The sequence below is a fragment of the Tribolium madens genome, unplaced genomic scaffold (assembly GCF_015345945.1).
Source record: "Tribolium madens isolate multiple individuals breed KSU strain unplaced genomic scaffold, Tmad_KSU_1.1 Scaffold_19;HRSCAF=116;Tcas5.2_LG9, whole genome shotgun sequence".
In the NCBI taxonomy this organism is placed as follows: domain Eukaryota; kingdom Metazoa; phylum Arthropoda; class Insecta; order Coleoptera; family Tenebrionidae; genus Tribolium; species Tribolium madens.
This window is the reverse complement of record NW_025400983.1, coordinates 9,134,613-9,160,728: the sequence shown is the minus strand read 5'-3', so window position 1 is coordinate 9,160,728 and position 26,116 is coordinate 9,134,613. Positions and strand designations below refer to the sequence as shown.

Here is a 26,116-nt window from a genome sequence, read left to right as displayed (position 1 = left end):
ACAATAAACCGATGCTAATTGGCGTGTTTAGTGTATTGTTACTTTCAATTATGTTGAAGATGACCTCCGTTCTTCCTTTCTTATTCGACCGCAACAACAGTAAAAGTGTACACACGACTCCGTTGCGCTTCCTTTTGCTCTTAACCAGCTTTTTTAATTCTTTCAAACTTACTATTTGAACACGTATGAATTACAGTTCAACTAACTAAAATTCCCGTTACACTTATTAAAATTCATGGGGGATCATCTTCAGAGTAAGCACGCCGAATGTAACACGCGGATCAGGCAAACAAATAATAAACCATAACATTGAATGTAAAAGTCGTGACTTACCTAAGACTCAGATAGTTTTCTTGTTCTTCAGCAAAAGAATGGAATTTTTTTAAAAGTTCGTGGAATTTGACAAGTGCCGAATGAGCACACGTACGTCGAGGTTAACTTTGGCGAACATATCACCTTCGTCAGAAGCTTTTGCCAAACTGACCGAACTGCAAGGAACTGACAGTAAATGAAAGCAAAATGACAGAAAATAACAAACGACACGTGCGCCACTACTGGCAAACTCTTGAAACTGAGTAAAGAAAACTGCACTAATAACAAAAAAAATATACACTCCTCTTCTATCCTATAAAAAGTAAAGACGGGTTCAGTTTCAAAAAAACTGGAGTATTTGGGTAACAGTTTATTAATAATATTACATTTTATTGTATGTCATCATCTTCTCAGAAAACTTACGCCTGCAAAAACAACAAAAATGCTTACAACTGTGCTCATCAATCAAATTGTGACACAACATGCAAAAAAAAACAAAAATAAAAAATTACTCTTTATTGTGAAAATAAAACTAATACAAAATGTATTTTACATGATGCTTATGTACATTAATAGTTTAGTGTTGAATGTATAACAAACGAGTTGCATAAGTAACTACTATTGACACAAAAACTCAACAGTAAACAAGAAGAAAAATAACCTAAATGCAATACTAATCCTGTGAAATATTCTATAAAATTCTTTTAGTATCACAGCACAAGTTTGAAAGTGAAAACTAAAACTTTCAATTAAAAAGGAAAACATACAAAGCACTTTCTTTATATTACATAAAAAAACTTCACTTCTTCATAAATCTACTTACTTGTTCCGTACTGGAAGTTTGTGTCGTTCCTTGTTGTACATTTGAAGTCGGTTGAACAGTTACTGCGACAATCGATGCCCCACTTTGCAACCTTACAGGACTTCCTTGCCTAACAACGGTCTGATTTTGAAGCGCCGCTGAAACTTGTGATAACAACTGCGCTTGCGTACTGCCTTGTCCTTGTACTTTGATGCCCGCCAAAGCCCCGGCGAGAGTCGACGAGCTTTGGGGGCGAAGCGCCGAATTTAAAGCTTGCGAAGTTGCCGCAACAACCTATAAAAAAACAAATGAACATCAAACGTGACTTAAGAGTGACAATACCGACCTGTATTGTCTGTTTAGTCCCTTGTGATGTATTGACAGGAATCACTCTTGGTGTTCCTTTAGCCAATACGACAGGTCCTCGAGTAATACCAAGTGGCGCCCTCATCACTTGTGTAAACTGTTGAACTGTCATTGCAGTTGACAGTGGTTTCGGTCCCACAATCAACTGAGTCTGGACGTTATTTTTGCCACCAACTTGGGCAATGTTCAATTTTTGCGTCCCTAATTTCTTGTGAGCTAGAAGTTGTTGCTGGATTTGGAATTGTCTAATTTGTTGAGTATTAGCAGCCTTGATGGTTGGAGTGACAGTTTTGCCGCTATTTGCTATAGTCACTCCAGACACTGGAATTGTCACAGTTTGCGTTACTAAAAAGTTATAATTACCCTCAAAATCTTCAAATTTAAATAAAAATTACCTCCACCAGTATTAGAAACAGCCTTGACCAATGTTGCAACTTGTGTTCCTGACGTCCCGGCCTGTTGCACAGCCTGAGCCAAAACTTGCGACGACAAACCTTGAATATTCGAAGCCTGACTCCCCGTAGCCACAGCCGCAGTGATCGTCTTTTGTTGCTGTTGCTTCTTCAACAGCTGAGTCACTTCACTTTCAGTCACCGTCCTGGTTATTCCTGCTTTAGTCCCCACAGTGACCGTTCCTTGTCTCACAAATTGAGCCCTCGGTTGTGCCTGCGTAAACTGAACCACGGCCTGTTGTCCACTTATCGTAACCGTAGAGTTTTTGACGGCTTGTCCCGAAATCGTTCCCGACTGTAATCTCACGTGTGGTTTAAACGTACCGGCTTGTTTGATTAATTGCAATTGTGCCGAACTGATCGATTTTGCTTGAATTGCGGTCGGTGTGCCTTCTGTTTTGGTTTGACCGGGAGAACTACCGGAAACTATTAACCGTTGAGTGGCAGCTTGTAATTGGGCTGGACTTAAACCGGCCACGGAAACCACAGTAGAGGCTTGGAGAGGAGAAGTGATAATTCGCTGTGACCGGATAGTATCTGGAAATTGCATAAATAAAATATGGTTTGTGGTGGTTGATTGTAACGTACTTGGAGGTGTTGCTGGGGCACTGGAAACAGTGGTTGTAATACTGGTTACAACGTTGATGGTCTGAGCGATAGTCACTTGAGATTGTGTCGCCGTTGTTACAGCAGTTCCGCTTGAAACAGCCACAACTTGGGGTAATGTCGTCGAGGTGCTGGCTTGCGACAAAGGCAACAAACCTTTAAAAATAATGTTAGGATTATCTCATGAGCTCATTTTTGCTTATATTTTTTTTTAATTACCCTTCATCATCTGAAACCTGGCCAATTGTTGTTCGGCCGTCAACGGTTTCTTCTCCCTTGCCAATCTTTCGGCCCTCCTAGCCGCTACCTCCACCGGCAAAACCGGATGATCCAAATCAATCCCACATTCCGTCAGCATAGCGGTATGTTTCGGATTCTTCAATGACGGATTATTACTAACACTCCTCTGCGGTGGCGCCCTCTTATTCGAGATCGTTTTAAGGGCGTCGTACCTTTGAAGCATAATTTGCGAAAATTTCGAATTATTATCTTGAGTGTATAACTGAGAGGTACGCATCGGCCGATTCGATTTCTGCTGAAAGGAAAACTTCTGCATAGATCCGCTTTTGTTTTTCTTTTTCCGTACTGAATTATCAAAAACTTGTTTTCCTTCCTCTCTCTGTATGAGCACAGTTTCATATCGCTGACGGCACTGTTTAGGCGAGCGGTATGTTATCGAGACAGTATTAACATAATCGGAGACGAAATCCCAATTTGGCGTATGACCTGGCGAAGCGACGAGCAAATTTAGCGGTAAGCCTTGAAACGATTGGATTACTTTCAACAATGCCATGTCTTCATGGACCGTCCAATCGTGCCATAAGGGGGTTTCGATAGCGGGTTTAGGCACGTTGGTCTTGCCAGATATGGGTAATGTGTTACGCATTAATCCACGATACTTTTGAAGTTTAAGATCACGTTTCATTTTTAAACTTGTGGCTGAATGGAAGAGTGATTTGGGTGCGTTCATCGATTCTTCCTTCCGAGGAATTTTCAAAGCACGGCGACTGTCAACAAAACCAGCATCGTGACGAGTCCTTTTCGCTTCTTTTTTAACATAAATTGGAGGTAATTGCGACTCGGACATTATGTTCATGTCGTAAAGAAATGACATCGTTTGATCTATGTAGATGTCCGTGTCTTGTTGGGGCGGTGTGGGCGGACACCACATCTACAAATTATGAACTGTTTAGAATACCAGTGCAAGAACAATAATAATGAATAAGAATTATATTTTTTGAAAAGTAGTTATAAAAAATCAACTTACAGGCATTTGTTCCATGGTATTATCAGAAACCCAGATCTGTAAAACAGGATAAGAAAGACATAATTTAAACGCGAATTATCTAAGCTAATGAAAAATAATAACGTCAGGTAGGGTAAAATGTAAAATACAGGATTAGACAAGGATACGAACTTCAACCCTTAAAAAATTAACAGGAATTTACTGTATTCCCACTTTTTAGGTACAAAATATTTTTTGTCAACTGTCAACAATTATACCACCGAAAATAATTTTTATCGTCTAGAGATGTCCTCTGTATATCTAATTCTTCTGTTTCTTTGGTTCCAAACGATAAAAATCGCAATAAACGGATGCAAAGTACGCTTAGTCACAAAATTTTAAAAAATTATCTGAAAATGATACTGGACTGTTTCCACAAGCTGAAATAAAATTTGAGCCCAAGACGTGACTCCGTGCTAGGTTTAGGTATAACTGCGATTAGTCATTGTTTAAGACTTTTGGTAAGAATGAAAAAGTATTCTAGAAATGATTGTTACATAACTTCCTCTAGAATTTCTGTGAGTAAATAACACTAGTATCTTATGCATCTTTCTACGATATCTATTTACAACCACAAAATTCAGTCAATTGTACAAAAAACAGATTATTGTAATTTTGTATTTGGTAAGTCTGTATTTGTAACTTAGCTAATCACTTTCCCTTTTATTATAAACTTAAATTTTACGAATATGTCTCTACTCTTTTTGCTAGTTATCAGTTTATCGTCTTTCTTAATAAATACCTACCCAACATCGAAGCTTAAACCGCAAATTCTTACTACTTTCGAAGGGATTTTCGTTAAAAGGATGGGAGGATATATTGGGGTGGGTAGCGGGTTTTATAAAGAAGCCGCCTTGCTCATGTCCAGCGGGGCAGTGTTTTGGTGCCCGCTGCGGACGCCGGAGCAAGAAGGCACCAAAACCCGCGTCCACCCCGCAATGAAACACACATTCGCAAGAGAACTTCTTTATTTATTTTCATTAATGTAATGGTAATAACGAAAGCACCGAGATTCAAATAAACTCACTCGGTTTTAAATATAAAAACTAAAAAACCAAAATTTTACAATGTTGCAAGTTATGATTAAAACATTCAAGACTATCACAATTGTTTTTTCCTTCGGCATCTATTTTCTTCCAATTTTCTATGTACATGATAAAAAGAGAGTTAATTTAGATCCCTGAGCGTTTATAATTCAAATTAAACAAAAAATAATAATAAAGTCTCTAAATTGGTTTAATTTTACCGAAACAATTCGGAAAAATAATGCCAAAAGAAAAGCATTTTTACGCAAATAAGTAAAAATGATTTCTATCAAAACAACGAAATCTATATATCAAAATGTGATATTCTCTGTAATAACAAATTTCAGAAGGCTCATTCACACGTATAATTTACAATTATTCGCAATAAAAATTATTTGTAAAAAAACTATAACTCTAGATATTATGTACAAGGTAGTTATTTAAGATTTTTTCTATAATTAAATCACATATGCACATTTTTATTTCAACAGAATTGTTCTGTATTTAAACACTCATTTTATTCCGTTTTTATTATTTTACGATCAACATCTAAATCTGGATCGTTTAATTCGGCTTCTGAACTAGTCCGTTTTAATGACGAATCATTTAAATCATCACTATCTAAATTATCGATTTTTTTACTGTTTACGAACGTTTTATTAACTGGATGTGACCTCGTTACCCAATCATCCAACGTCCTATTATTCGCACGTTTCTGAAATTTTCTTTTTTTACTCAATTTCGACTTTTTCTTCGTACAATTCTTAACATCGTCGAGGCCGTTATCAATGTGAACGGAATCAGACTTATTATTCACTCGCGGAATCTCCTCGTCATTATTGTCGCTGGTTACGTCACGTGTACTGCTATCATCGACATCAGTTTCAGAAGTTCCATCGGTTTTATCATCGACCGGAATTTCAATCTGTTTATTCACTTCAGCTTCACTAGCGTCTTCCTTATTGACTAAAACTTCAGTCTGATTTGGTTCCTCATCTTTAATTTCATCAACTGAAGTGTCAGTCTCTGGATTTACTTTCTCAATTTCACACTCTTCTTCATTCTCAACTTTTTCATCTGACTCTTTCAACTCTGACTCACCCTGGGCTCCAAGTGTATACTGTCCCCCTTCCATGATATCACTCAACATCACCTTACAAATTTTCCCCTTTGGAATCAAATTATTAACAATAATTTCAGCATTATCAATTTTATTATCATCATCTCTACCTCCATCATGATTCACCTCAACCGGTTCTTCAACTTTCTTTTTAATGGCAGTTCTCTTTTTTTCCGACTTCTGTAAATCTTTGTCGATACTGTTACCTTTCAAACGTCTGACACCCGGAGTTGGTGAATTTTTTATAGGTTTTACACCTGGCAAAATCGGACTGACATCAAGCGTCCATAAATTAATTTCAACTGTACCACGCGATCTAGTTCTAGGCGAATTCGAATTGATATAATTAGTAGGAGTTTTCAAAACAATCGATCTACTATCACTTTCTGACTGATCATCAGTCTGATCATCCACACTAGAATCATCAGTATCACCGTTAAATTTCTGGACGTCTAAATCATCTGCGCTTTTAGAACATTGCGAATCATCGTCCGATTCCGTATTCGTATCCTCTTTTTTCACAACTCTCTGCCTCGTCAACCTCCGTCTGTTACAATTCCTCCTTTTCAATTTAGCTTTGGCTATACTTCGATCACTGGTATATTTATTTGGTAAGATTTTCTTTATTATTTTATTACCTCTTGGTGATTTTGCGACATTTTGCCGATTTTTCATTGCACGATTTTTATTAACAACTTTTTTCGCGGTACTAGCGTTATTAACTTTTTTAGTTTTACTAGTGCTAACCTGGTTTGTGGCGTCCTCCCGTGAAAACGTTAATAAATCGTTTTCTTCTTCTAGTTCGCGTGCTCTTCGTTCTTCTTCTTCGCGCATTGCGGCCAATCGATTTTGTTCCCATTCGCGTTTCTGTTCTTCGATTTCGCGTTCAGCAGCTGCCAGTTGTTCAGCAGACCATGCCGATTCCGTCTCTTCAATGAATTTCATAGCGTACCTCTCGATCGGAGAAAGCTACACAAAAAATTAGCAAAAAGACATCTACAAAGTTAAAAACATACCTTTTTGATGACATTGTCAATTTCCTGTTCTGCTTTACTCATCTCAGGTTCTTTTTCTTGGTCTTCTAACGGAATGTTTTCGTCGAATTCGGCTAAATCCGCCACAGCTTCAGCCTTTGCCGTTCGTGCCGCTTGAACATCCTGGTCGTCTTCACATGCAGCTAGAGCATTTTCTAAAGCTCCCAAAGCCGCTTTATCATCACCACCAGCGTGAGATTGTGATTGGTCAGCAGCAGCGGCACGTTTTTCGTGACTTTCAACAACTTCCGACATTCTACTGGCCGCACTTTCTTCTTTCGAGTCTATGTTAAACAGATCTTGAATCGTCGACTAAAAATCACAAATTAGACATATTAAAGTTATTTCAAATAATAGAATGCTTACGCTCTTGAAATATGCCGTCGTGAAATTCCCACCTTCAATAGCAAGGTCACCCAACAATCTCTTTTGATTAGCCTTCTTCAAAATATTCTCTTCGATGGTTCTTTCACTTACTAGCCTATAAATATGGACGTCTCTAGTTTGACCAATTCGGTGACAACGATCTTGTGCTTGAGCATCCATTGTTGGATTCCAGTCTGAATCATAAAATATTACAGTATCGGCTCCAGTTAAATTAACACCGATGCCACCAGAACGTGTGGAAAGAATAAAAGCAAATATTCTTGTGTCGCCATTAAATCTTTCCATTAGAAGCTAAAACAAAACAAAAATTACTAATTGAAAACATGAATTAAAATTTGTTGCAAAGTTCTAGATAGTTTTTAAAACAAAATGTTAAAAACATGCTGGCCATTGCTCTGCTCTTCCACTGTTGCAAAAGTCGTACAGAAAATTAAACTGATGACTGATCGACAGTGGTTTTAAAATACATCAGAAAAAATTATCACCTGTCTCTGATCGACTTTGGTCGTTCCATCCAATCTTAAATAAATATGTCCGTGGAAATTGAGAAAAGCTTCCAAAACGTCCAACATTTTCGTCATTTGAGTGAAAATCAATACCCGATGTCCCCCAGTTTTCAATTTTCTGAGTAATTTATCCAACGTTTGTAATTTACCGCAATCATATTGTATAAGTCTAGGATCGGGAAATTGTGTAACCATCGCCGAGGCAATACGATGTAACGACGTTGCAGGAGCGGATAAATACGCTGCTAATTTCTTTTTTTCTTCTTTTTCGCCCCAATATGTACTGGGTGACGGATGCCATATTTGCATTTCAGGCTCTGGCGCTCGCACAGCAGGCACATAAAAAATAAACCTATTCGAATTATATTTCGGAAAAACTCACAACAGTATAATAAATACCTATCACAAATATCTGCCAATTGCTCTATCCTATTTTCCGGAGTACGGACAAGTTCCTTGAAACAGGTAAACATGTCCGCAGTTGAATCACATTCGGTATCGGCTGTTTTACTCTGATCGCTTTTCCACAAACTAATTATCGGAAAACTATTTTCAATTGTCACAATTTGACGAAAATCTTCTCCGTAAAGTGGAACAGCGGAACACCTTTGCTCGTTTATTTTTGCCATCAATTGTAATCTGGCTTTCAGTTCGTCTTTGTACAAATCCATTTCATCTGAAGATCCTACGTCATTTGTTATACCATCGCTGTCCCACCGAACGTCCAAATTATTTGATTGATTAGCATACAATTGATCTATAAATTTCGGACCGACTGTTTTTCGTTCCTCTTTATCGGAAGTTTTTGCAGCCGGAGGCGTGCTCTAAAAAATCAAATAAGCCACAAATAGGTACATGACAAAACAAAGGAATTACCGTAGTGATCGTATTGGTTGTAGTAGCCGCAACTGACGTCAACTGAATTTTCATAAAGGCTTTAGTTATTTGATGACCCGAATTGCCTGCAGTTAGCAAGGGCTGTTTAGACAAAAACGTCAATTTCTGTCCACCTTTAACAAAAAATAAATTTGTAAGTTCACTTATCGATTGTTAAAAGAAAAAAAATGTATGTTACGAACATTCTAGCTCGCTAGGATAAAGCAAACTAGCTTGGTAATGTAACAAAATTTAATCTCCTTTCCTAATACACGTCGAAAACTATTATTAAAATTCACAACGCAAACAGGAAAGGTGTATAATAATAAAAAAAAATGTATTTACCTGCAGTGGTAGTTGAAACTGGAATATTGCCCGATATGCTGGGATTAGGTGTTAACAACAAATGTTTCCCCGTCGACGTTTGTACCAACTGTGCAAAACTAGCCGATATTTTATCCGACGGTTTCAACATAGACGTAACACTAACTGGTGTAGCAGTTTGATTACTGAGCAAGGGTTGCGAAATATTTACAGGAATGGCTTTGACAATACCCTGTTGAACAAGTTGGACACCGTACTGTGGAACTTTGACCTTAATATTTTGGGATGTTTGCGGATTCTTGCCGTTTACATCTCGTTTTTCTACTTTTAGAGGAACGGTTTTAGTGTCTTCGTGTTTCTTTATTCTCATCATGAGACGACATGGAGGCGGTGGAGGGATTTCCTCTGGTACTGAATATATTTCTATGACTTTACGAGGTGTACGCATTTGTTTCATGCGGTAACTTTGATACGCACTCAAATTATATTCCATAAAAATTAAATTTAAATTTAGCCATAAAAAGTCAATTTGCTGCAAAAGAAATAATCTATAAGTGAAATTTACTTAGAGCAAAAACAGTTTTTGTTTTGACTGTTTTAAGTCAGACAAATGCCTCAATGTCATTCACCTGGCAGAATTGGGTTGAATGGATCCCAATCCTTCAGACGTGGTATAGTTGTCATCATGTGTAAGCAAAAATTCAACAAAAATCAATAATTTTACTCACCTTCCAAACATTATATTCCAAAACTGCGTAAACCAAAGACGGATAAAGTACAACAATACCATCACAAAGAAATGGCGATATTGTTGGCCTGACTTCAAATAAATTAGGATGGTTACAAACTTTCCGCAATTGCATGAGCACATTTATTACACTTAGTAAATTTCCACTGGCTAAAGTTTCTCTCGTTCTAAAATCAAATCGTTAATTTTTTTTTAATTCAATAAAAGAGTAGCGTACTTTGCCCTAGACATGTAATCGTCGTACAGAAATCTTTGTCTTTTAGACAAACGGCACATAACTACGTGCTCGTACTTTTTCGGCATTTGTTTTTCTACCTCTGACTTCAGTCGCCTCAATAAAAACGGTCTCAATACCTATAAATCATTTATAATTAACATCTGACAAGAATAACTCAAAACAAAGTATTTTCATTAAAATTCAGACAAATGCCTCAATGTCGTTCATAAATAAGATTGAGTTGAATGGATCTCAAACTTTCCGAATTTTGTATATTATCATCACTCAAATATTTCAATACAAACATCTGCAAGTACTAAAATCCTCACTTACCTTATGCAATCTCTTTATAATATTTTCGTTATATTCCGAATTGCCTTCGATCATCCCCGTTACAGGATTTGAAAACCACTCCTTAAATTCCCTATGCGATTGGAAAACGTTCGGCATTAAAAAATGCATTAAAGACCAAAGTTCCATTAAATTATTTTGTAAAGGTGTACCAGTCAGTAACAAGCGTCTAAAAAACAAAATATGAAAAGATTCCATCGAAAACTAATTCCAAGTTAATTACTGTTGCGTCTGAAAATTCAATAACAACTGCCATCGTTGGGACTTGAAATTTTTAATATTTTGAGCTTCATCAAGAATAAGATATTTCCACTTTTTCCTTCGAAAACTCTGATGATCTTGGATGACTAGTTTATACGAAGTAATACAAATATGAAAAGCGTTCGGTTTCGTCCAACCCATTCTTTTCAATTTTCTTTCTTTCTGTGTCCCATAATAAGTAAGAATTTTAAATGCTGGCGACCACTTTTTACATTCCATCTCCCAATTTAACATAACAGATGTAGGAACAACAATCAAATGGGGGCCCCAATTTTCTAATAATTTATAAAATAACTGTTATTTCTATTAATTCCATCCAAAACTCACCTTTTTCACATGCCAGATGCGTCAATAAAGCTATAGTCTGTATAGTTTTCCCCAACCCCATCTCATCAGCCAAAATACCATTCAACTTTCGTTCGTACATCGTCACTAACCAATCTAAACCGATGTGTTGATATTCCCTTAGAGGCAGTTTAAGTAAAAATGGTACCTTGGTTGATACCTACGATACTCGTTTTATAACCAAACACAAAAAAAGTCATAATTAATTATTACATTGGTGGAAGACAACGTGTTTCCTTTAGGTTGAATGCTTTCAGCTATCGCAGCAGCATCGTTAATAAGGTCATTATTTTTATCAGTCTTTGCATCTTCTCCCTCATTATGAGAATCTTCGAGTAGTGATTTGAGTCCTAAATCATCTCCCTGGCTGTCATTCTCGGACACTTCCATGTCGGTATCACTAATATCATTTTCTTCCGAACTGTCTGATTCTTCGACCGACTCTTCGTACTCATCGTCTGAGACATCCGACATCTTTACATCCTCATCGTCAGAGACAGATGGAGGAGGCCCGCTATATTTCTTCCTCAATTCATCTATACTCATATCGTTCTCCGCTTTGAGATCCTCTAACTCTTGCTGGTGATCTTGTTTACCCTCCGCCTGTTCTTGTTCTTGAATAGTGTCCTCGTCATCCTCGTCGCTACTAACATTAGCCGTACTGAAATCTTCGTCACTTTTCGATGCCTTTGTATCACATCTGTCTTCGGTATCCGAGCCGTCCTCCTGTGAGGATTTTACAAATTTAGCTCAAAATTTCTATCGACACTATGCCAAATAAGTTTAATAGAATTTTTATCCTACACAAAACAAGTCAAGAATTAGTAAAGAAATATGTAAACTTTATTCTTTCTATTTCTGTCGTTGTGTAAGACAAAAAATATACACATAGTCAGAAAAGTAATTTACTGTTAGACTTCAATAATTATACTTTGAGCCTCGCAAAAATCATTTTCCCGACTAAATGCACAAAATATTTGCACTCACAGAAGCACTTAAATCACTAAGTCGAATACTGTCTCTATTTTGAAGGTAATCTTTGGGCAGTTCTTTGAGGAAATCGTCGAGATCCATCTCCGATTCCCTCTGTAAAGCGGCTACTTCTTCATTCTGATCCGTACTTTCACCACCCGCAGCTTCCTCCTGTGCAATAGTTTCTTCATCATCTGTGCTGTTATGACTATCGGGATGAAACTCATCATCAGAATTATTACGAGAAGCCGATCGAGACGACACAGCACTCGCAGGTACGTTATCAGGATTAGTCCTGTTCATTCCTTCGGCCAACAACTGCGAATACTTTTCAGTCTGATCAACAATAAAACTCAACTGTTGATCCAATGCTTTCTTTCTCTTCTCTTCTAAAATCGTATTTTGTTTATACTCGACCAACTTCTCCACGTTATTCCAGAAATTTCTAATTTCCTTCGCACAAAACGCTGCTATCCTTCTCAGGTGCTGTTCTTGTGCTTTTTCAGCTCTTTGAGCTGCCAACGCTTTATCTTGGAAATATTTCTGAACCATTCTAGCGCACTTTTTAGCTGCAGCTTTTTTCCATTTACGTTCTTGAGCGAAATCGGCTGCTAACCACACCATTTCTTCGAGCAAAAAGTCCCAATGGGCTTTCGCTCGATGCATTTCTTGTACTTTAGGAAGACGCTTCTCCGACCAAAGTCCTTCCTTTTGTAAATCAGCTATCCGTTGAACAACATAAGCTTCTTGTTTCGCTTTCTCCACTATTTGCTCTTGATTACTGACATTCTGATGATTTGTTGGTGTTTTAACTTTACTAGAATTCAACTTCGAGTCTTGATTGTGGTTTGTAAGTGGCGTCGAAGTTGCCGTTATGTTACTCTGCGTGTGGGAAATCCCAGGTAGGGAACTCGCGGATGTCGCAGTGGGTGTACTGGGAACAATTTGTGATATCGACTGCTCCTCCATATTCTCTTTTGGATCTATGGCATGCTCCTTCAAATACGCGAGATACGCTGGAGATTTTGGTTTCTTAGAGAACTGATACAAATCCAATATATTTCCTCCAGCTTCTAAGAAATAAGCTTCCATCAGATGCTCGTTGTATTTTTCTTTGATAAGTTTCGATTTCACTATTCTATGATTCATAACACGCTGAAGTTTAGCAGCGTATGTGTCTTTCTTTTCGGGCGTGGACGGCAGTAATCTCTTAACTGGCGCTTTGGTTGGCGACGTTTGTGACGGCATCGTCGAAGAACTAGAAGTTTCACTTCCGCTCGTGGGAAATAATTGCAATCGAACGTTCGTATTTGGCCGAGGTTTGGTAAGAACGTTTACTATAGATTGGTTCGCTTGACTCGGTCTCAACGGTGACGTCTGATTTATACGCGAGGGACTTATACTGATGATACGTGTTACTCCACCTTGAGTTGACAAAGTACCCGGTGTAATCTGAAAAAAAAAAGAGTCGATGTCACCTTTAGGTAACATAGTACCCGTAATGATAACAAAAGCGAATCACGCGGATCAAACTGATTATAATCAGACTTCAAATAACAGTCATGAGCCAGGGCGTTTTTTTGTAAACACTTTGAATATATTTTTCTGTTTTAGATATTTCGAGATGATGACTTTTACGTATCTAATCTAATGAGTTCAAAATTAAAAATATTTTATTTTGACAGCCTTCTACCTCGAATTATGGAAAAAAGTTTTGAATAAAAATACTCGTTTTTTTAAGTTAAATTGGTTTAGTCATTTATTTTTATATTAAATTGTTTAAGCGTTAAATTTTTGTTTATTTTATTAAATTTATTTTTTATATGCCAATAATAAAATAAAACGAGTACGGTTCTGTTATTTCCCTCCTTCTACATAAAATTTACTATGTCGGTCAGTTATTTAGTGAAAGCAAATGAGCGACGATGTGGCGAATGTTTCGTTGGTCTGCTGGATGCTATCTGTCTCAGTCGTTTTCACAAGGGTTGTGAAATGGACGCTGTCACGCGTCGGAAGTTAACTATGAGTTAGATATTTTCTTAACGTTTGAAAATTAAAAGTGAAATAAAGTCGTGTCCAATACCCTTAAGAAACTACAAGGAAACTGCTTAGCTATTTTTCATTTTGCAATTACATTTTTAGTTTGTTTGTAGGAATAATCTGATCATGTTTGCAAAAAATTAGTGCCCTCGTAAATAGATTTTTCAGTAAGAGTTAAATACCACAAAAAAAGCCACAAGTTAAGCAATACCTACCTATGAATGATTACAAGACAAAATAAAGAAAATATAAGAAGACACACAAAATAAGAACCCAATAGTAAACATAATTAATAACTATTCCCTTACAGAAAAAAGTCTATGATTAAAGAAACTTTAAAAAATACATCCAAAACTAAACACCGTCAAACAAACCCACTAAATTTGAGCTCTTAGGTTCATAGTGTTTATAGTGATTTGAACGTGGTAAATTAAATTTCAAACATTAATAGACAACAAAATACAATTAAAAATTATAAATAAAAAAAATATTAAAACCAAAAATAATATATATTTGAGTCATTTAAGAATACTTGATAGATTTTATTTATTGTATTTATTAATAATATGTATATTTAAAAAACAAGTTTATAAGACCAGTCTTAAAGCACGAATTTAAGTTTAAAAAACGAGTGACGCAGCCAGGAGTTATTTTAAAGAATGAATGCTTCAAAGTCTTATCAAACGAGGTTTTTTTTATACTATTTTTCGATTTCTGCCCTCTCTCACCAATAGTTATAATTTGGCATAACCTATCGCATCCTAAAATTATGCGTATAAGTTAACATTCATCCTGTATACATATTATTTTACTTATTTTAACACTAGTTTTAAGTTTATAACATTTTCGTTCATCACTTATTCACTTACATAAGAACTACCAACTTATTTCCCTACAATAATACAATACCCTAATGCAATGCAAGTACCAATTTAGATGTAGAGAACAGTAACTATTATGATCAGAATAAACACACTAAAGGGGAGGATTAGATGATACCGGTCAGTGAATAACAATAACTAGGCATTGAAACTCGTGACAATTGCTTTTATTGGCATTTCTAGTATACAGGGTGCGCCAGAACTCCGCCCCAAACGAAATTTTCAAGTAAGATAAGATACCAGAAACATGGAAAAAATGTTTCAAAAATTGTATCTGTCAAAAAATTTTGACATTTATTTTTTGACATTTGACATTTTTTTATGTCTATTTAATGATACTGATGATCTTGTTTATGTTTTTTTACAATTACTTAGTAAAGGTACAAAAATTTTGTCAATAAAAGCCACAAATAACATTGAACAGAGTTACAATTTAAGATACAGCCTCCTTGTTTCCTCTTTTAATAGCCTGTAGCAAAAAAAAAATGAAAAATTATTTTTCCAACAGAAATAAATAGAGTCAAAGTCCAAGCGCACCCTGTATACAGTATGTCCCCGGATTGAGCTTACAAGAGGAAAAAAATATATTTGATTTTACACCAAAACTCAAAGAAAAAACATATTTTGCTTCACTTGAAACGACCAAATCTACATATAATTAAAACTTCATTATTCAGTAAAAAGAAGAGTTCATTTTTTTTGGACTTATTTCTTTTGCATTGATTGCAACAATTTTTTTCATAAAAGCTGTGATCTAAGGATTACAGCTATCTACTTTGTATTCAATTTTTATCAAAAAAATTTTCACATAAGTTGCCACAAAAAAATTTAATAACAAAAAAATTAAATTTCATTCTCAAAACACGATCACCCTTGGGTCCATACTTTGTATTCGCCCCCTGTATATCAAAACAATCAAATATACAGTTACGTGTTTATAAAATTTTACACACTTTAGATGCAAAGTCATGTTGCAAAAATTTTGCTAATAAAACAAAGTGCTTCACAATAAATTACAAATAAAAAAACTTAAAAGAACAAAACAAACACGTGCTCAAACAAAACCATTAGAAATTATTATCCTATCTTAACAGTATTGAATGTCTGTATTTACAGTACAGCACAATTTAAAGAGAATGTGCGCGTAAAAAATAATTCATTGTATTAATCAAAACTGTGTCAATATAAGTATTTAACCGAAAAACATTACCAAATATATAAAAAAAAAACTTTTGGGAATCATTTCACAGAAGTAATTGGTAACCACACACGCTAAATATTATATTCAAAACCTCCCATTTTTTTATTATCATTTTCCCTTACTCTTGTGAAAAATACTAGTAATTACTCGTTTTAAAGAATATTAAACGTTAAAAGTTGAACCGACTATTTACCGTTTGAGTACGCTCAAGCTTTTAAATATTCAGATGTTAAAAAAAAAACAACTCCGGACGTTAGATTTTAGATTTTTTGATAAAATTTCAAACACCTTATCGATTTCTACTTGTATTTTAGAAAACCTGCCGGAATTTCAATTATAAAATCCACTAAAATATCTTCAGTAACATAAATTTTTTTTTTTGATAAACCAACTAAATTACGAAGAAAATTATAACACATTAAAAATTAATAAACATACAAAATGTTCTTACTGACATGTAGGTAGGTCAAAACAAGATGTGAAATTTTCCATTACTTCGTTGCAAGTGCCAACATCCCATCACTATCACGCTTGAAACGGTATAACAAACATTTTTATTTTTTAAATTTGAAAACAGTACATTAACTTTTCAATTAAAATTAATCATTTCATTTAAAGTCATTAACCGTTAGAAGTCGTAACTTTTATAAATAATTAAATTTGCTTGAAAAACGTTTGTTGCAAAAACTCGGTTAGTGTATTTTTGTCCAAAAATATTTTAAAACAAAAATGAATTATATATAAAAATTATTGAAATTTGATAAAATAAATATTTGTCACACCTATACCAGGTGAATAAAAAGTATGGAACCAAACGTTTTTTGCTTAAGCTATTTATTTTTTGAAAAAACTAATTGATGAGTGATAAGTACTATAAAAATGTGATGATTTAACAAGAATAAAATTTTTCGAAATTTCCTTTTGTTTTTGAGTTCTACAAAAAAAAATATTTTTTTAAATGGCAACCCACTATAAAATCATTTTTCTCATGAAAGCTATACTCTTAAGGATTACAACTATCTGCTTTATATTTAATTTAAAAAAAAAAATTTTCACATAAATTGCAATTTTGACAAAAAAAAAATCGAATAACTCAAAAACAAAACAAAATTTCGTTCTGAAAATACGATCAAATTTTTTATATTACTTTAATTTATATTAATTATTATTATCTGGAGACAAATGATTAAAAATAAAACCGCTTGGTTCCATACTTTATATTCACCCTGTATGTATAAACAGTGGAAAAGTAAGAAAAATATGGCGCCAAAAGAGATGTCTGACTTACCTGGGCCAACGCTGGAACTCCATGGGGTTGCGAAGTAGTCAAAACGTACTGTGCTCCTGCAACCTGAGTCAATCTCACAGCAGGGCGCTCTGCCACAGCTCGAGAGGCTTGTTGACCCTCGCGCGGGGGCAGAGCACCCTGCGTCGCCCCCGGAGTTTCGTCGCTCATCCTTTACATGTCTGCAAGCAAAACCCCATTGATGAATTTCAAAAATTTTACCACAAACAGCCAAACTTTATGAAAATTTTATTTGTTTTGAGTGTTACGTTGTGATTGTTTTGGTTGGTCTCGCGAGATAAATAAAGCAAAAAAAGCGCGCTTTTCCCAATATGTTTTAAATGAGGTTTTTGACGAAAAAGTCGCGTTCCTAAAGCCTCAAACGAATTAACGCAGCGCTTACATTCAAAATTAAACATATTTGGAGCGAAATCAATATGCGAGTGACGTAAAATTTCCTATTGACTGGGCAGTGAAGAGAGAGATGAAACAGTTGGTGGAGAAGCCGCACGAAAAGCGATTTTCCGCGAAAAGTACGTAAATTAAATAACTGAAAATTTTCGCGTGGCTTCGCCTCCGCCTAGCGAATCGACACAACAAATCCAAGTCCCAGAAGGGGGCACACCGCCAGCTGCCGCCTTCGAAAGGTGAGACACAAAGGATTCGGCCTCGTCGCCATGTTACATTTTCTCATTCGATTGATCCAAACTTACCATCATGTAATCACAAATTATTCGGGCGAAATTCGGTCATCTGCTGTTAAAAACACAACCAGCGACTCGATCGAACTTCAATCTACAATTGGGTATTCCACGTTAAGAATAAATCGCAAAATGTAGCCGATATTTTGAACATTTTACGCGCTCACATCTACAACGCACCGCCCTTTACAAACATGGCGACGGGCTCTATAGTTGAACGCCCAAGCTCGGCCGCCTGGATCGCTCAAATCAACACTGCGCAGTCGCGACAACGTTGACACGCATGCGCTGTGCCATTTTTCAAACTAAATTTTCGGAATTTTTTCACTCTTTTAGAAAAATGAGTCGATTACGGCCGGAAATTCACCCCTTGCTTACGGAGGATATCGTCAAGGCTCTACAAGGGAGGAAAGTGTGGACGGTAATAGACTTTATTAAATTGGACACGCAGGAGATTAATAAAATTGCACGACTCAATTTCAGAGTGAGTCCAAATTGCGCAATAACAAACAAATCTTGCTTTCATGCTCTGTTTCCAGGAAGTGCGAGCAGTAAAAAATTATCTCCTGAAAAAGTTTTCAGCCACTCCTCTAAACGGATTTGATTTTTATAAAAATGTTCTCAAAAATACTGCCATTATCCCAACAGAAATCAAAGGGTATAATATTTTTCACATACTTATTCGCATTTCATTTCAGTTTTCTAAATTAAAAATTGAACTGATTTCACAAGAAAAACTGAAATTTGATTTTGAAGAAATACATATTAAATTCGAAGTGTCATCATTTAAAAAGTCTCAACGTATTTATTCAACTGACCATTCCAATTCAAATGTAATTAATGTTGGCTTTGAAACGTTCAAGAAAACCATAATAAAAATTGTTTCAATTTTATTACAAACAATTGTTTTTAATTTTAATAACAAGAGAAATAAGGCGTTAATTAACAACAATATCTCATTATATTCATATTTTTTTTAATATCGTTTGAGATTTTTTTCTTTTATTAAAATCTGCATCATTTCGTCGTAGAATCAGCCATAAAATTTTAGTCGAGAAGGTTTAATACATATAAGGATTATATCAGTTCTTTGTCATGCAAATGGGATAAGGAAATTTAAATTTTTATTATAGATTTTTATTGTATTTTGATTTAATTTTAATGGTATTTTATTCGTTTGAAGCTAATTGACAGTGTATTTCTGTTCGGTAATTTATGTACCGTGCGATCAAAAAAAAAATAAATAAATTAGAGGAGGCGTCGATTAAATTCTGCAGTTGGCAACACATTGGGTGGGAATCAGAGCTGCAAATTTTCCACACACACTGAAAGTGAAAATGACCATTTACGGTTTTCGTCTTGTACAGCAATAAAAAATTTCAATCAAAAGGAATAAAACGCAAACTTGGCAAAGTTTCCACTGACATTTGATAAAAATTAGGACTTTAATCACCGCCTACTCTAATTTATTAACTTTTTTTTTTTTGATCCCACGGTATGTGCAGGTGCAAGCATAATTTTTGCTAACAAATTTAATAAAATGACAAAAACAATTTTCTACAACAAGCACAAACAAATCCAATTGGTTCCATTAAGACAATATGATAAATGTAAGATGTGTTATTAGAGTTGGCAAATGCTTTCGATTTAACGCTTCCAAAACCCCGAATTAATGTATTTTTTATGTATTCAATAAAATTGTCAAATGTTTAAAACAAAAATATTATAATAACAGAGGGAAAGCCGAATTTACAATTGCCAGTTTGTGTTTTCCAATATTGTTAAGGTCATTTTCCTGTAATATTTTTAGGGTGGACCAATTGCTAAACGGGGGATTATTTACTGGAAATATTTACGAGTTATGTGGGCCCCCAACTTCCGGCAAAAGCTATTTTGTTTTAAATTTAATAAAAAATGTCATCTTGAATATGAATCAAAATGTTTACATTTTCGACAACAAGAACGACTTTTCGGCCAGAAAAATAAAGAAAATGTTGAAAAACTGTGATGAGGTATTAATGATTTAATTTTTTTTTAAGTTTTATTTTTATTATATTTTTTCTAGGACCGACAGATTAGAAGCTTGAGCAAGATAATAGTAAATCGCTCTTACACCAAATACGATTTAATCAACAGTTTATACGAAATAAAAAACGATTTAGAAAATAATATGAAACTTCGGTTGATTATCATCGATTCTCTGCCTAGCATTCTTTTAAATTCAAACGACTATGTAACAAATAATTCATATCTCAATCATATAGTAAACATTATGAGATATATTGCAAATGAACATCATATTGCATTTTTGGTCACGAATTTAATAACAAAATTTATTGATGGTGGATTCAATAAGAGTCAACAAGAAAATTCCGAAATTATTAGTTGTGGAAAATACTGGTCCAATGTCCCCAACACTCGCCTCAAAATTGAAAAAACCGAAAACTCAAGAGGATTTAAAATTTCCGTTTTAAGTAGTGACACCTTGAACAAAAAAATGGATAATTGTGTGGACGTTATGCTTACAGATGAGGGATTTTTGTGATGTGCAAAGTGGAAATCGCTTTTAATTAAAGTTTAATTACGTTTGTAACAAGTGGAATCGACATTTCTGTTTTAAACTGTAAGATCTTAAAGAAATTAATTAAAATTAATTTAAATTGATTTTTTTTGTTTTGACAGTGCCCATCTGATGGCTGACTAGTATTATTATTTTTGGCCTTAAGATTTAGAGAAAAAAACACTCTTTGCCCCGCCCCCCTTAATGTCATTTCGTCATGTTCGTCAGACAACTGTCAGTTGCAAAAACAGTTATTTAATTCTCTGTTGGATATTTAAGCATTGCAAATATTAATGAAACACCAGGTAAATAAAATAATGAACATACAATCGCTTAAAATCATTTCAATATAAATTTCAGGTTCATTTGACAATAATGTAACATAACCTAAAATAAGACTAAAAATGGCAAATACAGGAGTGTTGCCTTTTGTGCGAGGCGTAGACTTTACTCGCAATGACTTTAGCGTAAATGCCCCTCAAACTGAATAATAGAAACTTAAAAAGTGATTTCAGGGCGAAAAGTTTCCTGAAGCTGTGAGTTCCATGACAGGAGTGCAATGGCTCAAATTAGACCGGACGAATTTGACCGAAATTCCCAAAGAAATGGGAGATTTACTCAAATTGGAACATTTATCTTTAACGAGAAACCAACTAGAGAAACTTTACGGCGAGTTAACAGAACTGAACTGTTTACGTACTCTGAACTTGAGACACAATAAAGTCAAAAGCTCAGGAATACCTTCCGAATTGTTCCATTTAGAGGAGCTAAGTACACTTGATTTGAGTCACAATAATCTAAAAGAAGTGCCTGAAGGGCTGGATCGTGCAAAGTCACTTTTGGTGCTTAATTTAAGTCACAATCAGTAAGTTATTCTCAAGGAAGTGACAAATAATTTAATGTTATTTGTAGCATTGACTCGATTCCTAACACTTTGTTTATAAACTTGACCGATTTGTTGTTCCTGGATTTGAGTAACAATAATTTGGAGACGCTTCCCCCTCAAACTAGAAGACTGGCAAATTTACAATCGCTCATTTTGAATAATAATCCCCTGGGTCATTTCCAACTCAGACAGTTACCATCTTTAATTAATTTAGAGACACTGCACATGAGAAATACTCAACGCAATTTGAGTAATTTTCCCACAAACTTGGAAAATCTGATACTTTTGACTGACATTGATTTGGCCCAAAATGCCCTACCCAAAATCCCTGACGCTCTATATTCCCTTCCTAATTTAAAACGCCTCAATATGAGCGAGAACGAAATCACTGAATTATCCACAGCTATGGAACTTTGGCAAAAACTCGAAACCTTGAACCTCTCACATAATAAACTAATTTGTTTACCGGCATCTCTGTGTAAAATATCAACCTTGAGACGGCTTTATGTCAACGATAATCAGCTGGATTTCGAAGGGATTCCGTCAGGAATCGGCAAATTAGGGAGTTTGGAAATTTTTTCAGCCGCCAATAATCAATTAGAGATGATCCCTGAGGGTTTGTGCCGGTGTGGATCATTAAAAAAGCTCAATTTAAGCTCAAATCGATTAATTACGTTGCCGGATACCATTCATCTGATTAATGATTTAGTGGCTGTTGATTTGCGGAACAATCCGGATTTGATAATGCCCCCAAAGCCTATCGAAATGACACGTGGAGCAGGATTGGAATTCTACAATATTGATTTTTCGTTGCAAAATCAGTTACGGCTTGCAGGGGCCAACGTACCGGCTCCAATGCCGGCCCAAAGTACGTTACTTTATTTTCTGACCAGATTTCAAGTTCGATTTTCTAGACCCTAGTAAAGACCCCATTGCAAGGAAAATGCGTCTACGACGCGGCAGGAGAGATCATGAAGAGGCCGATCAAGACCAGGCCAAAATTTTAAAAGTTTGTCATTTTATTTTCTTTAAGTAGATATTAGATTATTTTACATTATAGGGAATGAAAGATATTGCAAAAGAAAAAAACCTGAGTATGCAAGCTGATGATCCAAAAGCCGAGTCTTTGAAGTATGTTTTTTTGTTTCGTTGGATATTAATAGAAACTATTTTAATTTTTAGGCCCAAACGTTGGGATGAGACTTTGGAAAAACCTCCACTTGATTACTCCGAATTTTTTGAAGATGATGCAGGCCAAGTTCCAGGTTTGACGATTTGGGAAATTGAGAATTTCCTGCCAAATAGAATTGATGAGGTGGCGTATGGGAAATTCTACGAAGGTGATTGTTATATTGTTTTGAAGACAACTCAAGAAGAAAATGAACAGTTGAATTGGGCAATTTATTTTTGGATTGGCGAAAAAGCACCAGTAAGTTTGGCTTGAAATAAAACAGAAGTAATTTTAGTCATTATTTATTGACTTTTTAATTCGAACTAGCTTCTAATTAAAATTGGGACAAACAAAAATCCCAGCTTGTTTTCATTTTGTGCAGAAATCATTTTGTAAATGTGAAAATTGGCAATAAAATTCATTTGCGTAATTAGCAGTAATAATTATCATTAATTGTAGTTGGACAAAAGGGCGTGTTCGGCCATCCACGCCGTCAATTTACGTAATTATCTTGGCGCCCAATGTCGCACAATCCGCGAAGAACAAGGTGACGAATCCGAAGAATTCCTAAACCTTTTTGACACCCAAATCACATACATCGAAGGTGGCCGCACTTGTAGCGGATTTTTCACAGTCGAAGATAATGTAAAATTTCCTCAAACAGTCGCTTATTTTTACATTCAAAAAATTGTAGATATTTGAAACGCGATTCTACCGCAGCCACATTGCTGGTCCCACAATACACCTCGAACCTGTGGCCCTTTGTGTAGAATCGTTAGACCCCGGATACGTTTTTATCCTTGACACCGGAATGAAAATATTTATTTGGAACGGCAAGAAGGCCAAAAATACCTTAAAATCGAAATCGAGACTCATGTGTGAGAAAATTAATAAAAATGAACGGAAAAATAAAGCCGAGTTGATTACGGAAACTATGGGGAGTGAGAGTAAGGAGTTTTGGTTGACGTTGGGCGAACCTGAAGGAGTACCACCCGAGGAGCCGTTACAGGTTTATGTTTTATCTGTCTTGTCGTTTTTGCAATTAATTAACACATTTAATGATTAGGAGCATGTTGGTGATTTTATTCCGGTTCCCCCACGATTGTACCAAGTTCAACTGGGCATGGGTTATTTGGAGTTGCCTCAAGTCGAGGTGCCTCACGGTAAACTTGTCAACACTTTACTCAACAGCAAAAATGTCTACATTTTGGATTGTTATTTGGACGTTTTTGTGTGGTAAGTGTTGGAAACATCATCTTTATATAGTTTTTTTTTGCAAAATTGAGTCCTTTAGGATTGGTAAAAAATCGACAAGACTTGTCAACGCCGCTGCTGTTAAATTATGTGAAGAACTTTTCAACATGATTGATCGGCCCGATTATGCAATGGTGACACGAGTTAGAGAGGGCACTGAGCCTCAGGTATATTTTCAAGTCCTCAAATCAATTAATAGTAATTGGTGAAATTGAAGATATTTAAATGCAAATTCGCGGGTTGGGACGAAGTCATCGCAGTGGACTTCACACGAACGGCCGAGTCTGTCCAAAAAACCGGCGCCGATTTGACGAAATGGGCTCGTCAGCAGGAAACAAAACACGATCTGACTGCTCTCTTCACCCCCCGACAGCCCCCAATGCCTCTCACAGAAGCCCAACAGTTGATGGAAGAATGGAACGAGGATTTGGAAGTCATGGAAGCGCTGGTCCTCGAAGGTAAAAAATTCGTGCGACTTCCCGAAGATGAGTTGGGGCATTTCTACTCGATGGATTGTTATGTGTTCTTGTGCCGCTATTGGATGCCCATCGATGATGATAGTGACGGGGGTGAACCAACGAATGACGGCGATGACTTCCATTGTGTTGTTTATTTCTGGCAAGGGCGCGAGGCGTCAAATATGGGCTGGTTGACTTTCACTTTCACCCTCCAGAAGAAATTCAAAATGTTGTTTAATGATAAGTTGGAGGTGGTGAGGACTTACCAACAGCAAGAAAATATGAAATTCATGGCGCACTTTAAACGGAAGTTTATCATACATCAAGGGAAGCGTAAGCAGAGGGATAAGAACGCGGTGGAATTTTACCATTTGAGGTCGAATGGGAGTGCCTTGTACACGAGACTCGTGCAAATTAAACCGGATGCTTCGTCACTTAATTCTGCATTTTGGTAAAGATTTCAAGTCTTGTGTCATTTTGTGTAATTTATTATTTTTTCCCAAGTTATATCCTCAATGTTCCATTTGAACAAGAAGACGAAGCTGGGATTGTTTACGTCTGGATTGGGTCAAAAGCAGACCCAGACGAAGCTCGTCTGATCCAAGAAATTGCCGAAGAGATGTTCAACAGCCCTTGGGTGAGTCTCCAAGTGCTAGCAGAGGGAGAAGAACCGGATAATTTCTTTTGGGTCGGCCTCGGCGGAAAGAAGCCCTACGACACCGACGCCACCTTTATGGAATATACAAGACTTTTCAGATGTTCGAACGAAAAAGGGTATTTCGTGGTGTCAGAGAAGTGTTCCGATTTTTGCCAGGATGATTTAGCCGACGATGATATCATGATCCTTGATAATGGGGAACAGGTCTTTTTGTGGCTTGGAGCCAAGTGCAGCGAAGTTGAAATCAAATTGGCCTACAAGTCGGCACAGGTATTTCATTCCTGTTTACTTTCTTAGCATTTTTTTTTTCTTTCTTCAGGTTTATATCCAACACATGAGAGTGAAACAACCAGACCGCCCTAGAAAGCTATTTTTAACGCTGAAAAATAAGGAGTCGAGGCGGTTCTACAAATGTTTCCACGGATGGGGGGCTCACAAAAAACCACCAGAATAACGTGCCAAAATTTATTTAAAAAAAAATCACAGTATTAACAGAGACGGAGCTCAACTGTGGACATTCTACTAACTTTATTATACATGTTACACTAACTTATTGAACAATCTAGATAAATAAATAGGTTTTAACAAGCACTGAGTTTTATTTCTAAGTAAGAGGATCTAATTAGTCATCATCATCGTCATCATCTGATGGGACAAATAAATCATTTTCTTCGAGAAAATTGGCAATACTTTTACTAATTGCAGCTCCAATTAACAAACCTGGTACTACAGTCAAGATTAAACGAATGATTCCAAATGAGGTCCTGTGGGGCTCGGGTAGCAGACCGCCTGTTTTTGAGTAAACTCTTGTTCTGATGGGGCCCAAACTGACCAAATTTTGGTGATTTCGTAACACACGTTGCTTCACGATGGGATTTAGTCGAGACAGCACCATTTTAACACAAACTAGGATTACTTGGCACTGGTACTTTATTTAAAAATATAACCAAACTTTTTATAGAAAAATCCAGATGCAAAGACCACCTGCCAGATCAATGATGTGAGCTGGCGCCCTCTACATCGAAATAAACA

The 26,116-nt window shown here is 35.9% G+C and overlaps 5 protein-coding genes across 10 annotated transcripts in view; 2 read left to right on the top strand and 3 right to left on the bottom strand.

Moving 5' to 3' along the window:
* Positions 1–494, bottom strand: part of LOC123015573 (protein-tyrosine sulfotransferase) — a 59,974-nt gene extending 59,480 nt beyond the window's left edge. For all 4 annotated transcript variants that reach the window (XM_044415368.1, XM_044415367.1, XM_044415370.1 and 1 more), the window contains exon 1: positions 334–494. The gene's annotated coding sequence lies outside the window, so the exon portion shown is untranslated. The remainder of the gene's footprint in view (positions 1–333) is intronic.
* A 173-nt stretch (positions 495–667) lies between these two features.
* Positions 668–18,319, bottom strand: LOC123015772 (helicase domino). 2 transcript variants are annotated; one of them, XM_044415704.1, is made up of 23 exons: positions 18,110–18,319; positions 17,400–17,578; positions 12,005–13,441; positions 11,231–11,743; positions 11,000–11,177; positions 10,635–10,947; positions 10,394–10,580; positions 10,061–10,197; positions 9,824–10,010; positions 9,117–9,627; positions 8,772–8,905; positions 8,295–8,719; positions 7,875–8,247; positions 7,369–7,680; positions 6,985–7,314; positions 6,716–6,937; positions 3,806–3,841; positions 2,758–3,709; positions 2,521–2,694; positions 1,876–2,469; positions 1,461–1,825; positions 1,136–1,408; positions 668–737 (listed from the first exon to the last, which is right to left on the bottom strand). In XM_044415704.1, the coding sequence occupies exons 2-23, from the start codon at positions 17,565–17,567 to the stop codon at positions 732–734; spliced, it is 7,827 nt and encodes a 2,608-aa protein (XP_044271639.1). In that variant the 5' UTR covers positions 17,568–17,578; positions 18,110–18,319; the 3' UTR covers positions 668–731. The 2 variants fall into 2 exon arrangements, with proteins under 2 accessions (XP_044271639.1, XP_044271638.1); XM_044415703.1 differs by lacking the exon at positions 668–737 and having other exon boundaries at positions 814–1,408.
* Positions 17,914–20,878, top strand: LOC123015776 (DNA repair protein RAD51 homolog 4-like). 2 transcript variants are annotated; one of them, XR_006413402.1, is made up of 6 exons: positions 17,914–18,043; positions 18,434–18,581; positions 18,637–18,755; positions 19,908–20,109; positions 20,163–20,720; positions 20,780–20,878. XR_006413402.1 is itself a non-coding variant. In XM_044415709.1 (5 exons), exons 2-5 carry the CDS (start codon positions 18,438–18,440, stop codon positions 20,640–20,642), a joined length of 945 nt encoding a protein of 314 aa, XP_044271644.1. In that variant the 5' UTR covers positions 17,914–18,043; positions 18,434–18,437; the 3' UTR covers positions 20,643–20,761. The 2 variants fall into 2 exon arrangements, 1 of the variants encoding a protein (XP_044271644.1); XM_044415709.1 differs by lacking the exon at positions 20,780–20,878 and having other exon boundaries at positions 20,163–20,761.
* Positions 20,824–25,672, top strand: LOC123015773 (protein flightless-1). The gene is made up of 14 exons (XM_044415705.1): positions 20,824–20,962; positions 21,018–21,124; positions 21,173–21,522; positions 21,570–22,411; positions 22,458–22,552; positions 22,604–22,674; positions 22,726–22,972; positions 23,174–23,359; positions 23,409–23,723; positions 23,781–23,950; positions 24,009–24,135; positions 24,186–24,877; positions 24,931–25,354; positions 25,404–25,672. Exons 2-14 carry the CDS (start codon positions 21,062–21,064, stop codon positions 25,536–25,538), a joined length of 3,717 nt encoding a protein of 1,238 aa, XP_044271640.1. The 5' UTR covers positions 20,824–20,962; positions 21,018–21,061; the 3' UTR covers positions 25,539–25,672.
* LOC123015779 (essential MCU regulator, mitochondrial) lies at positions 25,536–26,114 on the bottom strand. Its single transcript, XM_044415713.1, has one exon. It carries the CDS (start codon positions 25,977–25,979, stop codon positions 25,707–25,709), a length of 273 nt encoding a protein of 90 aa, XP_044271648.1. The 5' UTR covers positions 25,980–26,114; the 3' UTR covers positions 25,536–25,706.
* Positions 26,115–26,116: the final 2 nt, after the last annotated feature.

What these genes read in the sequence shown, in the direction of transcription:
- LOC123015772 (XM_044415703.1), bottom strand. Translation starts at nt 17,567, where the DNA reads ATGAGCGACGAAACTCCGGGGGCGACGCAGGGTGCTCTGCCCCCGCGC. An exon ending in TTGGCAGATATTTGTGATAG is followed by an intron (nt 8,248 to 8,294) that starts GTATTTATTATA and finishes TAATTCGAATAG; the next exon opens with GTTTATTTTTTATGTGCCTG. An exon ending in TGCCCCAGCAACACCTCCAA is followed by an intron (nt 2,470 to 2,520) that starts GTACGTTACAAT and finishes TGCAATTTCCAG; the next exon opens with ATACTATCCGGTCACAGCGA.
- LOC123015776 (XM_044415709.1), top strand. Translation starts at nt 18,438, where the DNA reads ATGAGTCGATTACGGCCGGAAATTCACCCCTTGCTTACGGAGGATATC. An exon ending in TTGCACGACTCAATTTCAGA is followed by an intron (nt 18,582 to 18,636) that starts GTGAGTCCAAAT and finishes CTCTGTTTCCAG; the next exon opens with GAAGTGCGAGCAGTAAAAAA. An exon ending in TGTTGAAAAACTGTGATGAG is followed by an intron (nt 20,110 to 20,162) that starts GTATTAATGATT and finishes TATTTTTTCTAG; the next exon opens with GACCGACAGATTAGAAGCTT.
- LOC123015773 (XM_044415705.1), top strand. Translation starts at nt 21,062, where the DNA reads ATGGCAAATACAGGAGTGTTGCCTTTTGTGCGAGGCGTAGACTTTACT. An exon ending in ACCAGGCCAAAATTTTAAAA is followed by an intron (nt 22,553 to 22,603) that starts GTTTGTCATTTT and finishes TTTACATTATAG; the next exon opens with GGAATGAAAGATATTGCAAA. An exon ending in TCACTTAATTCTGCATTTTG is followed by an intron (nt 24,878 to 24,930) that starts GTAAAGATTTCA and finishes TTTTTTCCCAAG; the next exon opens with TTATATCCTCAATGTTCCAT.
- LOC123015779 (XM_044415713.1), bottom strand. Translation starts at nt 25,979, where the DNA reads ATGGTGCTGTCTCGACTAAATCCCATCGTGAAGCAACGTGTGTTACGA.